The following is an 18,102-nucleotide window of genomic DNA, read 5'->3' as shown; positions in this document are numbered from 1 at the left end:
GATACTACTCACTTTATAGAACCTCCTGTGGGTTGTCTGCTAACAGAGAGAAAGTATAAGTAGTTTCTACTACATGAATTTCATGATTTATACAACAAGGAGCTAAAATGTAAGTTGGTTTCTGAAACAATCTTTTATGAAACACTTCATAGTTAGGCTTAAGTCATTTTTGACAATAAGTTAGATCTTTCATTATATGTTTCCAAGTTATTGGGTAGCTAGCAAATGTAATTAAGGTTAGTGAGTTAAGACCTGTCCATCATACAGTCTCATCTTGCCTCCTGTTACTTGTTTTAAGTGTGTGTGTGTGTGTGTGTGTGAATGGCTTTTTCCCCCTTCAAGGTAGAATACACTTTTAGCCGATTATTCCTAGTTGTGACCCCTAGCCTTTTTTAGTTTCGATTGAATGTTTACTATTGTGATGTAGTTCACATGAGTATTGCTAACTCCAATAGGTACTTCGAGTTACCTGGAGAATTTGGGTTTTGGTTTATTTTGTAGCCCACCTCACTATCTCTGAATATGATAGAAGAGCTTCCGTATCTCAAACGTGAATAGGCACTGTATGTTGCAGTGGTGTTCCTGTGGATTTCTAAGAATTAGCATTTCATGTATAATTTTTTTTTCATCTAAAAAGGTTTTATTATACCTTTTCTTTTTTAAACTTTGTTATTGCTTTCTGTTACTGAATTGGCTGTTTAGAAATCTGATGATTTTTTTTAGTTGTTGGTGATAATACTAAATATAATGATACATAATATAACTGTGACTTATACAATATGAGCATTTACATTTTATTAATAGTTAAAAACTTTTTCTTATTTATTTTCATATATAAGTAGATAATTGAGTATGTTTTCTTAGTAATTAAGAAAAAGCATAGCATATGTCTGTCTAGTGATTCTACCACCCATGTGAGTCTTAAATTGTGTCTTAAGAACAAAAGAAGAAGAAGATAGGCCAGCTTGCCAAATTCTAACTTCTTTATGTGGTGATGTTTTAAACAGGATTTATCACAGTATTTATAGACAGTTTTTTGGAGTTTTAGTTTCTTTCCCCATCTTTTCATACTACAAGCTTTATTTGTTGGGAGGCTATGTTGTTTATGCAAGAGTCAGTTAAAAAAAAATGAAGGAAATATGGGTCTGTGGCATGCTGCTTCCTGGTTAATGTATATAGTCTATGTGTGTTCAGTTTGCAGAAAAGTTTCAGGAATTTAAAGAAGCTGCTCGGCTTGCAAAGGAGAAGTCACAGGAGAAGATGGAACTGACCAGTACCCCTTCACAGGTGGGTGTCCCAGCCTGCGTTTATATGTGAGCCCAGCTCATTTCAGGCTGTCCCCTTATGCCAGAGTGAAATTTGGAAGGGTTATGGCAAAATAAATTCCCAAAGTAGGTATGGAAGTACACTGCTTAATCAATCTCTACTGACAGAGATTATGTCAGTGTTTACAAGAATAGTTTTAAAAATTAGTATTAACCCAGACAAGCTTATATATCCAACAATAGAAGAGCAAAAGTACAAGATAATCAGCCTGTGGTTTTGTCCATGTTCTTTTATGCAGGCAATAGTAGAATAAATTTGGCCACCTAGAGGCTCAAAAGAGCTCCTCAGGCCAGGAGAAGCTCAGACAAACAAACAAACCAAAAATATGCTCGTGTCTTAAAAGCTAGAAGCTGGGAAAGCCTGTAGTTAAGAGGCAGAAAGAGTGAAGGGGGTCATGGGAAAAGTGGAAGAACAGCAGTAGTTTAGGTTGGGCTGGTTTGAACAGCTTCATTGGCTCTCCATTTCTGTTGGGGTGATGAAGACAAAGGAATATGTTTCTGCAGTACAAGGCCAGATAAAGAAACATTTGATATTGACATGGCTAACTTGACATCACAGGTGTGCTCCTTATAAGGCCCTTAGTTTCTCTTAAGAATTGGTAGTTCTAAGGGAAATAGAATATCTAGTCAAAGCATTACACAACGTTGGATAATTGATGAGTAGAGATACTTATGTGAAGACTTGACAGCCTGAGTTTTCTCCCCAGAACTCACAAGGTGGCAGCAGAGACCAACATCCTGGTCCTCTGTACCCCACATGTCTTCTTTAGCTTGTGCATCCTCTGCATAGCAGTAGTAACAGTTAAAAATCAAAGCATTACAAATATAAAACACTTTAAAATACAAGGCATATTGTTTGTTCTTCCTGATCTTAAGATCTCTTTATCTCTACCTACTTGACAAACCTCTCTAAGAGTGAAGGTTCATTTTTATTTTCATTAGAGTTCTGCTAAGTGCTTTCCTCAAAGACTAAACCTTCACTGCCAATTGAAGCCAAGGTCCATTCTTGTAGTAGTCTGGGGTAATTTTGGGTGATCTTTGTTAGTTAAACTGTGTTGAATCTATTTGTCAAATGATTTTCTACTCCAATGATTCCTTTAAGCATAAATCCATTTCAAGTTATGTGCCAATATATGTTCAGAGTTCCAATTCCTTACATGAATGATTTGTTGTTACCAAAAATGCAACAAACAGCACATTCAGTAAGCGAATACACAAAAAAATCAATAAATTGTAGTGGATAATAGATTACCATTGTATTTATTTACTGTTTCTCCAGTTATAACTTAATACTGTATCTAATTAATAGTACAATTTAGTAAGCTAATTTCTTCTCTAATAGAAGGGAAGTCTTCATCAAACCAATATAGAAAAAGTAATCATACTTGAAAAAATTTTGTGATGTAAAAATAGTAAAAGAATATCTTAATTTGATCGGCATTTGGGATACATTCCTAATTTCTCTTTTCAAATATTTGAGGTCTTCTAACTTACTCTATAGCTTTAGAGATCACTTGTATACCGGACTCTAGGTTGGATGTCCTGCACTACAAATCAAAAGAGAATGAGATGGCTCTGTGTAAAACCACAGGCTGTGCAAACGTGGTAGCCTAAAACTGATTTCTGGAACCTCAGGGTGGAAGGAGAGACCCAACTCTTGACTTTTTTTTTTTAGATTTGTTTATTTATTTTGTGTATATGAGTACACTGTAGCTGTACAGATGGTTGTAAGCCATCATGCAGTTGATGGGAATTGAACTCAGAACTTCTGCTCACTCCAGCCCCAAGATTTATTATTCTATGTAAGTACACTGTAGCTGTCTTCAGACACACCAGAAGAGGGTGTCAGATCTCATTATGGATAGTTATGAGCCACCATGTGGTTACTGGGATTTGAACTCAGGACCTTCAGAAGAGCAGTCAGTGCTCTTAACCACTGAGCCATTTCTCCAGCCCCAACTCTTGACTCTTTAATACCTCATTCTGTAATACTCTGTGACCCTTCTCTTCCTTACTCCCACCCTCTCTCCGTCTCTGTCTCTGCCTCTCTCTCCTCTCCCTCCCTCTGAACCCCTCTTCTTCTTCTACCTCACATACACAACAAACAATAAATTAGATTAAGGCATGGAACAAAATCGTACACATTTTCAAGTCAGACAGAATTAATTGTTTTCTGTGACTGGGGAAGATGCTTAACCCAAGAGTGCTTGTGCACCTGTAGCATGGGTATTACATCAAGAGAGGTGAGTGTGCTAAGGCCATGGCAACTCATGATGATGTGTGTGCTCTAGAGCCCGGCTTGAATCTTGGCACTAACCTCTGTGAGCTTTATGAATTAGACAGATAAGTGATGGTGGTAGTGTATGTGCACATGAAAAATGGGAATAAGACCAACTTCCTCTCTGTTACTGTGAGAATTCAGTGAGGATTAGAAAATCCTTAGACATAGTAAATTTTTAATAAATATAGGCACCTGTTGATGCTGGTGTGGTCATAATGGTGGGGGCAATAATTATAATGTCTTTAAATTATCTGGCACATAATAGCTGTAAGGAAAACAGAGATGCCATATGTCTTAGGGTTTTTAATGCTTTGGTAAGGCCATGACCAAAAGCAACGTGGGGAGAAGAGGGTGTATTTGCTTTTTCATAACTCAGGTAATAGACCATTGTGGGTAGCCAAGGCAGGAACCGGGAGGCAGGAGCTGAAGTGAAAGCAATGAAGGAACTCTGCTTATTGGCTTGCTCCTTACGTCCTGTTCAACTCCCTTTCTCACAGAACCCAGGACCTCCTTAGAGGTATCACTGCCCACAGTGCTTGGGACTCCCACATCAATTATTAGTGAAGAAAATGCCTCACATGCTTTCCTGTGGCCACACTGATGGAGGCGATCCCTTAATTGACATCCCCTCTTCTCAGATGACTAGCATGTGTTAAGTGGATGTACTGGCTGGTTTTGTGTCAACTTGACACAGGCTGGAGTTATCACAGAGAAAGGAGCTTCAGTTGGGGAAGTGCCTCCGTGAGATCCAGCTGTGGGGCATTTTCTCAATTAGTGATCAAGTGGGGAGGGCCCCTTGTGGGTGGTACCATCCCTGGGCTGGTGCTCTTGGGTTCTATAAGAGAGCAGGCTGAGCAAGCCAGGGGAAGCAAGCCAGTAATAAACATCCCTCCATGGCCTCTGCATCAGCTCCTGTTTCCTGGCCTGCTTGAGTTCCAGTCCTGACTTCCTTTAGTGATGAACTGCAACGTGGAAGTATGAGCTCAATAAACCCTTTTCTCCCCAACTTGCTTCTTGGTCATGATGTTTGTGCAGGAATAGAAACCCTGACTAAGACAGTGGACAAAAGCACCAATACAACATGCATCAGGTTCCCTTAAAGACTTGTTAAAGCATGCTGCAGGTTTTAATTCGCTAGGCTTAACATGGAGCCCAGGTATCCATTCCTTTTCCAGAGATACTGATGCAACTGGCCTTATGTAAGAAACGATACAGACAAACAAGTCATGCCACCTCCTTGTTAGACAACAGGTTGCCACTTCATATTGCTCAACTCTTAAGCGAAGACTGTATATACCCTGGCTTAATGTGGTGAGAATGAAAGCTAGCATGAGCCTGGCAAAGTAATAATTAATAAAATCAAATCTGTATAGGTTGTAATAAGTCTAGATGAAGTCTCAGACAGTCGAAAGGGAGAGCAGGAAACGGGATACAGGCTGTGTTTTGTCTGTTAGAATCAAAACTAATAGTTGATATACTAATCAAGAAAGAGTTAAGGCTTGAAGAACAAGTCTGTGATCCCAAGTACTCTGGAGGTTGAGGCAGTGGGATTGTAAAGTATGCCTGGGCTACAGACTGACTTCAGAGCCAGCCTGGACAACTGAAATAAACAAGATCCTGTCTTAAAATAACAGGAAGTAAAAAATACCAGGGTTGAGCTGAATGTAACTTAGTGATACAGTGCTTGCTTTATATTCAGGAGACCCTAGATTCAATCCCCATTGTTGGGGGAGAATGTTAAGAAAAATAATTTAATGCAGTGGGTCACAATTACTTTGGCAAATGTCTATCTCCAAAAACATTTCCATTATGATTCATAACATTAGCAAAATTACAGTTATAAAGTAGCAACAAAAATAATTTTATGGTTGCAGGTCATCAAAACATGAACTGTATTAAAAGGTTGTAGCATTAGGAATGTTGAGAACTATATTTTAAAGGATTCTTACTTAAATTATTTTTGCTAAAATTCAATAATTTTAATTCTCCAATATTTTTATCTAAAACCTTTGAATATGTTGTTGATTTGAGCCCTACTTTCGTCTTCCCAGCTATGCCAGTAGTCACTCTGGGAGGACCCTGCAGGGAACGCAGTCTGGGTGAGGGAGCAATGAAGTTTAGTGCAGCTCGATTTAGATAAGGCTTCTTGGAGTCTGATGTCAGCTTGTTTTTGCTTTATTTAAGCACAGCACAATTTTGGGAAAACTTCTTGATAACAGTTAACTCAGCCCCCATGAGTACTACAAAGCTTAAGATATGTTCACAATGAAGCTCTTTTGTCTGAACGATGGGTCTTATTGACTTCCAAGCACTGCTCAGGGTAAGGGTCGAGGGAGGATGGCCGGGGTAAACACAGTCAGGATGCCACTTAGGCTGTTGTACAGTACAAATGATACCTCTCACAAGGATGGGTTTTATGGCTCAGAAGTAGTGCTCAAGGTCTGGGGGAGGGTCCAGGATAAATAAGCAGAATACTATAGGCAGTGAGGCAGAGCCTGGCTCAGCAGGTAGCAGATACTGTTGTAAGCTACAATTCCCCAGCCTTGGGAGAGCAGCCAAGTGACTTCTCCCTTGGAGAGATGAGCTGTGTTAACTTTTCCTGCTTCTCCAGGGCCTATCCGTGTACACAGGGACCTTTTTGTCCTTTACAAGTTTTCTATAGTTTTGAGGTTGGTTTTTTGTTTTGTTTTGTTTTGTTCTTGTTTTTAAGGGTCTGTTTACTTTGGCTTGAAGTTCAAAGGAATATAATTCATTATGGCAGAGAAGGTGAGGCAGCACTCACATTGCATCTGAAGTGAATAGGCAGCGAGAGATAATTGAGGTTAAACTTTGGTACTTGCAAAGATATCCGAATATCCTATCTTTATATTGTTTGTCTGATATATGGTAGTATATGTGATATTATGTAAAAATACATAGTGTACTATATATACTTAATTTACCTGTTTTATTTTACTTTATAACCATTTACTTTTCAGACATTTTAAAGCATTTTATTCGGTTTTAATTAAAATAACTACCCTAGTTTTGTGTTCAAATTTCAGTAATTTGCATACTGTTTAATACAGTTATTATATAAGTACATTTGGCATAAACAATCTTGAACACAAATACAGCTGACTCTTGTTAAGCATTTAATGCAGTTAACTGAGTAAAACAGTGAAAAATATACAAGGAGGGTGAAGGTTAACTTCTGTCAGTACATCTCACATCAAGAACTTAGGGCTAGAGAGATGACTCAGCATTTCAGAGCACTTCATTGTTCTTACAAGACTCCCATAGCAGGGAACTTGCAGTACCTTGTAACTTCAGCTCTAGGGGACCCTAGACTCTCTCTCTCTCTCTCTCTCTCACACACACACACACACACACACACTCACCCCACACACATACACATACCACACACACATACATATACCACACATACACACACACACACCCCACAAACATATACACCCCCCACACATACACACATATTAGGAAATAAATCTTTTTAAAAAAAAAGTATGTGTTAGTTCATACTTGGGTATGTTCCTGTTTACTGTTTTATTAATCCTTACTATTGACATATTTAAAAGTTTAAATTAATTTATTAATTTTAATTAGTTAAAATTAAATTAGAACTCTATCAAAAACTTCAATGATAAGTCTGTTAATTTCAGAATTAAAGTAAAGGCATCTCTTATCAGACAGGAATAGAGGAAACCTACGCTACATGCTGTGCATGTACTATGCCCTGTGTAAGAACTGTCACGGGTGACAGGAAATGGGATTTCAAAGATGATGGCTTTGAATAGTGGCAAAATATAGGAAATAATTTATAAGAGAATATTACAGGGTTGCCTGAAATCTCAACTCCATCTTTTTATATATCAAACTTATAAAAGTGTCTCCCTCAGATTTTCCTGTCAAATTTGTATACAGAAAAGAGCGATATTGACAGCTTTATTGTAGTATGAAAGAATGAAGTGGAATAAGTCCCTTGTGAATGTTAAGTAATAAAGCACCTGCTTTACTTTAGCCAAAAAGGATGAAACTAAAGACATTTCATTTCCACTTTGTTAGCATAGTGCAGAGCCTAGCGTGGAGGGGTGGGGTCGTGCCTCTGCCCTGCCTGACCTTGAGCACCCAGCCCTCCCGCCTCGACCTCCTGAGTGCTGGCACTCCTGCACTCACCGCCTTTATTTTGTTTACTTTTTTTAACCCAAATAGTTTCACGTTTTAAAAATTATATTTCTAAATTATTATCATTATTAATTTTCTTATGAGTTGATTTCCTGCCAAAAATAATCATCTTTTTTTAATTTAATTAAAATTTCAGCTGCTATTTGATTCATCAAAAAGAATTCATTTAGATGAAATTGTGTGCTTGAATAAGTGTAACACTTTAAAAACACTCTCTTACTCTTTTGTTTTCCTCTCTCTCTCTCTCTCTCTCTCTCTCTCTCTCTCTCTCTCTCTCTCTCTCTCAAAGGAATCAGCAGGAGGAGATCTTCAGTCTCCTTTAACACCAGAAAGTATCAATGGGACGGACGATGAGAGAACACCTGATGTGACGCAGAACTCCGAGCCAAGGGCCGAGCCAACCCAGAATGCGTTGCCGTTTTCACATAGGTACACATTCAGTTCAGCAATCATGATTAAATAAGGTGCATACATGTGGATGTTTACTTGGTTTCAGAAACTCTTGAAGTTACAGCCTTTGAGTGAAAAGTCTCAGGTCAGACTTCTTTAGTTTATGTATTGTTTTTGATTGCTCAAATTGACTGAATGAATATATTTTCCATTATCTCTGTGGACAAAAGAGCATTGAGCTAATTATAGGAGAAACTTTTTCAATGGACAAAACATAATTTCTTTCTATCTATATTTTAAAGATCCCTTTTGTTAACCAGTTTTCTGTTTTTTATATACGTTATATAAGATTTCTAACTTGTAATTAGAAACAATAGAATATCTACTCTAAAGAAAAGCTTTACATGGGCTTACAGGAGTTGTCCAGAGACAGGGACACAGGCGTGAGCCTGGTAACATTAATGGCAGATTTGTTTTTGTATGCCAACAGGAGGAAAGCTTGAGGATTCTGTATTCTAAAAGATACATCATGTTTTAAAAGCATTTTAAATTAGTAACATTAGTTATTGGCCATACTGTGGTGTTACTAGACTATAAAGATGAATATGAAATGGAATTATTGAAAATATTTTTTAAAAAGCATATCGACCTTAAAGATACTGCTTCTGTGACTTGTTATGGAGGATTTGACAATATTGTAATAGAAAATTTAGATTCATTTAAGTTTATAATTATGGTAAGGGCATTTTATAATTATATAGTTTTTATTATTCTAAGAATTTCCAGCTATAGTATTTTATGAAAGTATTCCTCAGAATTTGATGTTTTATGCTTCTGTATTCATTTACTTCCGTGACTGAAATCAAGATTTCCATGTGGGCTAGATTATTACCAGCTACTGCAGAAATCCCTGATTGTCCAGGTAAAGGATCTCAGAGATGTTAGTCAAGATTTCCCACACTGTGGCACTTTCAGATAGGCTTTTTCTTGGGAAGAGAAGACCGTGAAGCCCACTGTGGTGCTTCAGTGTTAGCATTCATATGTGCATGCTGAATTATAACGTAAAGCATCACAGTATGGAAGCACATGCCTTCGGCTTATTATGAGAAAACTAAATCTTTAAATTTATAATCCTGGGTCCAGTTGCTCATTACTAATTACTTTAATTTGACAGCTCAGTTCTTCCAACCTTTCCCTAGTATGTATATGTTATATATACAGTGTGTGTGTGTATGTGTGTGTGTGTGTGTGTGTGTGTGTATGTATGTATATAATTTTTTTCAATTAGTTAATAGTACATTTAAGCCAAATATCCAACATAAGCATACTATGTAAGTACCTATCTGGAAAGACCTATATAGAACTGAGATTAGCATTTCCTGAGTTAGGAACAGAAAAAAAAATTATAATTAATATCACTTAAGTCTAAAGTACACATATATTTGAATTGGATATACTATTTTTTTCCTCTTGGAAAAGGAAGACAAAATTCTTGTGTTTAGAGATTACCTAGATTGTCGTTTTGCCTTTCCTTCCTGAGTACTTATTTTAACAAAAAAGAAGACTAGTTTAAGAAAAGGGTTTGGCTAGGATGTTCCTGCCTTGTTCACTCTAATTTTACTGCTAAATGGAGAGCAAAATCACTAGAGTATCTGTTTTAAAAGAAAACTAGGACAGTTACGATGGCGATATACAGGGTACATAGTGAAAACAACAAAGGCCAAACAAGTGAACAGTGTAAAGGTACTAATCCAGTCAGTTGTGCTACCCGAGACGGCGGCTGCTTGTGCTCTTCTTAAGAGTCACAGTTTACTCTACATTGAGAATAACTAATTAGTAAAGAGGCTGTGACTTTTAGGCCTGACAATTTTAGTAATGTGGTTAAAGTCTATTCTGTACTTATAAGCTTTATTTTAGAATTATGTTGATTTAGGAATATAAGAAAGTCTTTTGTTTTTAATTATAATTTTATTATAAGATTTCAGATATGCACAGACAGACTACAATAATAGACTCCTATGGAAATACCGCTTTGGCCTTAGCAGTCAGGGAAAAGCATGGCCGGTCTCACTCTTGTCACTGCACTCACTTGTTCTCTACTAATATGTCATTACCGCAGTGTTGAGATTCAACTGCAGGTCTTTATCATGATAGGTAGGCCTGCACCAAGTGAGCCACACTCCCAGACTTACCATTTCAGTATTTTAATTGTAATTTTATATTATATGTATATGGGTGTTTTGAATACAGGCATGTCTATACCTGGTGCCCACAGAAGCCAGAAGGGGGTCTCAGAGTCCCTAAAACTGGACTTATAGATGATCATGAGCTACCATGTGGGTGCTGGGAACTGAAGCTGAGTCCCCTATAGGAGCAGTGTGCTCCTAACCACCAAGCCAACCCTCCACCCTACACTGTTTTATTTTTAAAGCAAATCCTAGATACATATTTTCATCCACAATAATTTCTTAAAATTATCTTGAACTCTTAAGGAAAGGTATGTACTAAGCTATTACAGTTTTTATTTTACCTAATTCAGTGGCATAATGCCTTTCCTTAAATCATTTACTACTTCGTTTGGTTTCTCAAAACCATACTGCTAAATTAAAATGTAAACATAAGGGCTCATATATACTTTTAGTTAAGTGCTATAATACTGTTTTATGTCCTTGTCATAAACTATGCAATAATAGTCTAATCAGACACGTTTCAAGGAATGATCAGTCGTTGGTGTACCTCTTTAAATGCTTTCAGAAGCTTAGGATGTGCTAAGCAGGAAGACTGTGAGTATAAATGTTTACGAATTTCTTTGAGAGGATGTTATTAAATCTTTTCTAAATTGCTTTTTTCTTTAAAATTATTTTTTAACTTAAATGATAATTACCTTTTGAGGTTGAACAGAAACTCATTGACAAACTAAAGTGACTTTTTAGGGTGTTCTTTGAGACCATAGTTTTATATCTGGGGACTAAAATCTCATTAGATCCTAATAGACTAACTTGTATGTTTGTGTAGGAAAAAGTTTTCCTCTCTCATTCAAGGTAATTGTTTGCTTCCTGGTGTCATTTGTGTAGAATTCTAGAAAGTGGTTAGATTTTTTAGAATAAGATTTAAGATAACCTAAATTCTCTTAGAAGTAGTTAGTTTTATATTATTGTAATGCTGTTGGAATGCGATCCTGAAATATATTACTGGAAATTGAAATTTTTATTTTGTTAATTACAATTTGACTCTCAGAGATGCAGTGTAATATTGATCCATAGCTGCTATCATCTTTCTGAGAGTTCAGAACATATTGCAGCAGTTTGTGAAGCTATTTTTTACTGACATTTTGGAAAGTTTGGCTACTGTAATGGAAGGTAGGCTCTCAAGCACTGACTACATTTGGATTCTTCTGTTTGGATAATTCATCCTCACGGTGCTGCTGGACTTTATTCATTTGGAGGTACTGCGTGTATCTTCCACTCTGTTTGAGATTTTCTCTGTGACTTGTGTGTTTGCAACAATTCATTAAAAGATGTATGCAGAAATATTTTCTAGTTTATCGATTTTTGCTGTATGACAGTATAATAATAAACACATGAGTTGATTCACTCCATTTAATTTATTAGTCTAAGCTTCAGAAAGGCACTAACTTGAAATTATATCTAGAGGAATTTTGTACAATTTTAAAAATTAAATTTCCTTGGATACTTTAGGCAGTATTTTAGCCAATTTTTTAAATTTTTAAATATTTATATTTAAGTAAACTAAAGTATACCAAAATGTACTTTCTATAAATTAAATACAATTTATACTTATTTGCAGATACTACAACTTTTAAAAAAGTGAATGGTGTTAAGAGGTCTCAGTACTACCTGGTGTGCTTTTCACGCCTTCAATCCTGGTGCAGCAGAGGCAGAGGAGAGTAGATCTCTGGGAGCTCTAAGCCAGCCAGGGCTGCAGAGCGGAACCTTGTCTCAAAGAGGACTGACTTGCCACATGTGTGCACGTTTAGGCACACTGTCTCACTCCTTTTTAAGTAGTAAACAGAACTAGAAGGCTATAGTTATGAGCCAAGGTAAAAATAATTGCTGTGTATAATTTTTATTTGGAATAAATATATATAGCTGGGATTTAATTTCATTAGAAGAGTTTCTTATCACTGATAAAATTATAGGTAAAAAAACTATAAATATTGCAGCTCCCTTAACTGTTATAGTTGTGATTTTTTATTGTCAAACCTCAAAAATTACTTTTCAGAATTAATATGAAAGCTAAGATAGCTTGAGATCATAATTCAGCCATTTAGAAATGCAGAATTTACTTTATATAATTGTAAAAGGGTGGCATTTTATAAGTGCTGTCTTATTACTTTGCCTTTTAGATATTGATCTGCATTCTCTATAAACTGAGAAGCAATTTATATTTTTAAAATAATGTGCAACAAAGAATACAGTTTATCGACCAAGATTATTAAATAGTTTTCTGACTAGATATACCTAATTTTCTGCCTTAAATTCTTTTTTTTCTTTTCTTTTTCCTTTTTTTTTTATTTGATGTATTCTTTATTTACATTTCAAATGATTTCCCCTTTTCTGGGTCCCCACTCCCCGCAAGTCCCATAAGCCTTCTTCCCTCCCCCTGTTCCCCCATCCACCCCTTCCCACTTCCCTGTTCTGGTATTCCCCTATACTGTTGCACTGAGTCTTTCCAGAACCAGGGGCCACTCCTCCATTCTTTTTGGACATCATTTAATATGTGGATTATGTCTTGGGTATTCAAAGTTTCTGGGCTAATATCCACTTCTCAATGAGTGCATACCATGATTGATCTTTTGAGACTAGGTTACCTCACTTAGTATGATGTTCTCCAGCTCCATCCATTTGTAACACATCAAAACGATCATCCACCAGGATCAAGTAGGCTTCATCCCAGAGATGCAGGGATGGTTCAATATAAGGAAATCTATAAGTGCTGTCCACTACATAAACAAACTCAAAGAAAAAAACCACATGATCATTTCATTAGATGCTGAAAAAGCATTTGACAAAATTCAGCATCCTTTCATGCTAAAAGTCTTGGAAAGGACAGGAATTCAAGGTCCATATCTAAACATAGTAAAAGCAATATACAGCAAACCGGTAGCCAACATCAAACTAAATGGAGAGAAACTTGCAGCAATCCCACTAAAATCAGGGACTAGACAAGGCTACTCCCTCTCTCCATATCTGTCTTAAATTTTTAAAAAACCGCTTTCATTTTTTTCTGGTCATCCAAGATTTTGTGGAAATGTTAAAATTTGCTAAAGCCTTTTGTGAGCCATATTATCACTCAGTATAAGTTATTTATAAGACAATTATCTGTGAGAGTCCGACATCTCTATGCCAGCTGCAGCGTGGGTTACTCTTTCCCCAGTTCATCCACAGTGGCCGTCAGCGCCCTCTCACAGCTGCCTGTCTTTCTGGCATTAGATATGTGGGAGCAGGCAGTGGGTGAGGTGGACCTAGAGTATGATCCCTTTCCTTGGAGGATTTTTAACAATTCTACTTTCACTTTCCGTCCGTAGCAAACCACTGTGTGGATTCCAGTGGGAAGAGGTGTGTGATCTGGACAGTCTGCTCCTGCACACGAGGAAAATGCTTTTTGTTTCTATTTGATTTCAGACCTAAGAGTATTAAGGGCTAAGGCCAAAATACAACAAACCTAGACAGAGGCAGGCAAGCCACATAAAGAGATGGAAATGTGTGCTGTGGGTGCTGCAAAGAAGGATGGGGTCTGTGGTAAACTGCAGTGTTCAAGAGGGGAAGTCAGAGGGATGCCAAAAGTCTCGGTGACTGACCTGGCTTCTCACCTAGAGCTTTGAACCCATCTCTGTGAAGGTCACCCCAGTGTTTGTTTCTTACGTGAGGCTCACACACTTAACATCACAGTGAACGACAGTGTTAAAGTGTGTTGGAAGTGTGCCCCCAGTGACACCTTCCGTATGGAGTGTGGGAGGTGCAGCCCACACCACGAGCGCACTAGTGAAGAGCACGCCAGCTGTGCTCATTACATCTGTTTCCCATTTTCTTCATTCACAGTTTAGCTTGTTGGCCGATATGTTAATTTTCATGACGTTTGCTGTGTTGAAGCTTAAAATATTAGGACTTTGGAGTTGAAGGAACTTTGGCCATTATTTGGTTTAGAAGCCAACTTTAAGAAAGTGGAAATAGAATCAGAGAATGTTCTACCCTTATGCCTAGTGGCTGGAGTGCATCCGAGAGATACCAGAAGTCTAGACCATGAGACTAACCTGACTGAGGGAGATCCTCTGTATAAACTTTTAAAAAGCTTTTTTCTGTCACTTTTCAAACACAGGACCTCCTAACTTTACTATGGTTTAACATGTTTGCCTCTGAATGTTTAACTTCTTACTTGGGAGTTCTCAATTTGACTTGAATTTCTATATATCTCCCACACCTTTTTTATGATTTCCATCCCCTTGCTTAAGTTTGTATTTTGTTGTGACTTTGATTTCCCTGATGGCATCTTTTGATGCCTGTGGTACACTTGCAGAAATGGCTACTCAGATCCTTTACCTGCCTTCAATTGAAATTCGTCCGGTTTTGATTTGTGGGCCCCTTTATATATTCTAGAGATTAAACCTATATCAAATGAATGAGTTTCAAATGGTTTTGCTAATTCAGTAGGTTGTCTCCTTGTTGGATGCTGTGCTTTTCAATACAAACATTTTAACATTTCTTTATTTCTGGTTTATTTATATGCTTTTCTTTAGTTGCTATGTTTTTAATGCCATATATTAAGAAGTCACTGACTAGTCTGGGGTCATAAGATTTACTATACTTCTATTTTTTTCTGAGTTTCAGCTCTTCAGTTTCTCTCTCTGATCCATTTTTTGCATGTGATATGAGGTAGAGGCTTGCCTTCATTCTTTTCTCTGGGATTATCTAGTTTTCCCATTCCTTTTATTTGTTTGTTTGTTTGTTTGTTTGTTTTTTTAAGATTTATTTATTTTATGTATATGAGTACATTGTTGCTGTCTTCAGACACACCAGAAGAGGGCATCAGATTTCATTACAGATGGTTGTGAGCCACCATGTGGTTGCTGAGAATTGAACTCGGGACCTCTGGAAGAGCAGCCAGTGCCCTTAACCGCTGAGCCATCTTGCCAACTCCCCCATCCCCCCTTTTTAAGGCCATTCTTTCTCCACTGAAAATTTATTGGCATTCTAAACAAAAACTGTAAAACTGGAGCTTTATTTCTGAACTCTCAGTTCTGGCCCAGTGATAAGTTCTATCCTTACACCAATACTGTATTGCCTTCATTATTTTAACTTTGGATTAATCACTAAAATTGGGAAGTATGATTTGTATACCTTTTTCCTTTTTTTTTTTTTTTTAAGATTGAGTCTTGAGTCCCTACAATTTCTAAGCAAAGTTTTTTCTATAGAAATTCCTTCTGAATTCATATAGAGAAGCTGTTGGCATTCTGATCAACAATTAAAATTAATCTCAATTTTAATCGTTTTAAAGCAGATTTCTCAGGATTTTCTAAAGATAAAATTACATTTTCTGCCAACTGACACAGTTTTACTCTCTCACTGTTTCATCTAGATGTCTTGTATTTCATCTCCCTAATCGCCCTAGCGAGTATAGTACTGATCATCACATGAGGAGAGCAGAGGCCCTTACTTCATTTCTGATCTTGGCGTGAAGTCAGATAGAAGCTGTGCAGTGTTTGTGGATGGGTAGCAGGGTAAACACATTCCCCTGTATTCCTAGATTTTTAACACCTCTTCCATTATATTAATTCCTGTTAATGATTTCTTTTATGCTCCAACAGTGTGACAGTTTTAATATTTATATATTGGCAAGGACAGCAATGTCCATGGGTTATTTCAAGAGAAAAAACAAACTTGATAGGAAAAAATTCTTAGAAAAATATTAATATTTTTAAAGAACACAACACTGGGCCTCCGTTTTGCTGCATTCAAATGTGAAGATTTCCTGTCTTTTTATCTCTCTCCATCATGTAGGAAGTAATTCTTACATAGAAGATATGAATAGAGCTTGCTTGCTACCAGGTTTTTAAGATATATTATTATTTTGAAGATTAAAGTTATTCATTTCAGATAATTGATTTCTAGTATAATTGTTGTATAGGTGACTTTTTTCTTACTGCACTATTGAAATGTCAACTATTTATTTTAAATGATCATCTATATATGATCTGTTTTGTTCTGTTTTGTTTTTTTGGACAGTTTTCCACTTGGTTTGCTTTGGAGGGGTTATGTTTTTGGACACAGGCATTTTTAATGTTTGATAAACTTCTGCATAAGTCTTCAAATAATGCAGGAATGCTATGATAATCTCTTAGGACATTTTTCAAGCTTTGCACACATAGTGGAATAGAAAGTCCTAAAGAAATTAGTGTTAAAAAATTTTACCCCAATGTACCTGAGACACCAAAGGAGGGCTTGTTTTAATTTTCAACAATAAAAGTAGTCTATGACACTCTTGAACTGCAACCTTAGAGTTAGTTCTGTAAAATGCTTTGAAACCAGGGCATGACTTTGGCCTCTATAATGCAAGGTTAATACATTTGTAGAAAACATATTTGATCCTGTTGCTTAATATATTTTTATAGCTAAGTTTTTCGAAGGTAATGCTTATTTGTAAGCTAAGTTACTATAAGAGACTACCTAAGGACTCTCATGTTCTATGAAATACAGTTCTCCCCCATCCAGTGCAGAGAATGAGTATAATTTGTTAAATTATAAACAGGTTGTGTGTGTTGTCTAACTCCGAGCACACTACTGTTGTTTACCTCTTGCTTTGCTTTGCTTTGCTTTGCTTTGCTCGTTGTGTTTGAGATGGGCTTTGCCTATGTAGCTCGGCCTGGCCTTGAGCTTCGTTCTTGTCTTAGCCTTCCAAGTGCTCCAAGTGTTTGCCACCACACCTAGCTGGTAGTCCTCCCTCTTTCAATACACATTAACTGTTCTGTCACTATTGCACGTGGCCACAAAGTCTTAGGCTCCATGACAGAGAGAAGGAAAGATTCTCAGTGGGATTTTAGGAGCTTTACATGTGCAGGACATGCTAGTAATCAAGTCCTGGACTCACACTGGTCAGAGGAGCACATTTGAGATTTGCTGCAGAAAGATATATCGGGCAGTAGGGAATAAATACAAACATCACACTTCTAAATAGATTCCTACCCTTTTCCCCAACTGCTACTTCTTAAAAAACTCTACTTGAACCTTTTTTTTCTTTTTATGGAAAAGTTGGAGTCTTTGCTCCCTTACATCCTGACACTCACTGGATAGTGGGTTCTGTCAAGTTTTGGGGTTTTTTTGTTGTTGTTTTTGTTTTTTAAATCAGTTCTTCAAGATGGATTTTTTTTTCCCTTACTCTGAAGACAGCCAATTTTCTTTGGTCGAGAACTTCTCTGGCCTTGGTTATTTTTGAAATTAGCAAAGTCACCATTTCCCTTGGAAGAAGAGGATCTACAGTTCCTTCTAATTGCAAAGATACAAATGACTCCCGACTGAGAGAAACCCCTGGAAGAAACATGACAATTTAAAAAGACCAACTCATATCACACAATTTTAATATTGAAGAATGATAAGAAGATAGCTCTTTTTAAAGAAGACATCTGCTTGACTTTTATGTGAGAACAGCTAAGCTAGAGCCATCTAGAGAAAGAATAGATGGACTTGGGAAGGTTCCTGTTTTAGAACTTTGGAAAAATGTCATGGTCCTTGCTTCACTAATATCCAGAAGACTGAAAAGCCCTTGATGAAGTGGGAGGAGGAGGACATATTGAAAATCAAACTCCATGATGAAGAAAGTAAAAAACAAGCAGCTGGTTTTCTTGGACTTCTGAATAGAACTGGTTCATGGATTTTATTTCTTTTGAAACGTAACAAAATAGCAACT

General features: G+C 36.9%; 1 protein-coding gene across 3 annotated transcripts in view; it reads left to right on the top strand.

Annotated features, from left to right (window-relative positions):
* Positions 1 to 18,102, top strand: part of Homer1 (homer scaffold protein 1) — a 101,780-nt gene that overhangs the window by 47,107 nt on the left and 36,571 nt on the right. For all 3 annotated transcript variants that reach the window (XR_007973707.1, XM_052159728.1, XM_052159727.1), the window contains exons 4-5: positions 1,195 to 1,287; positions 8,081 to 8,220. Coding sequence is in view for 2 of the 3 variants with exons in the window: in XM_052159728.1 (XP_052015688.1) it covers positions 1,195 to 1,287; positions 8,081 to 8,220 (233 nt within the window). In the remaining variant the exon portion in view is untranslated. The remainder of the gene's footprint in view (positions 1 to 1,194; positions 1,288 to 8,080; positions 8,221 to 18,102) is intronic.

Source organism: Apodemus sylvaticus, chromosome 16 (genome assembly GCF_947179515.1).
Source record: "Apodemus sylvaticus chromosome 16, mApoSyl1.1, whole genome shotgun sequence".
NCBI lineage: Eukaryota > Metazoa > Chordata > Mammalia > Rodentia > Muridae > Apodemus > Apodemus sylvaticus.
This window is presented reverse-complemented; position numbering and strand designations above follow the sequence as displayed.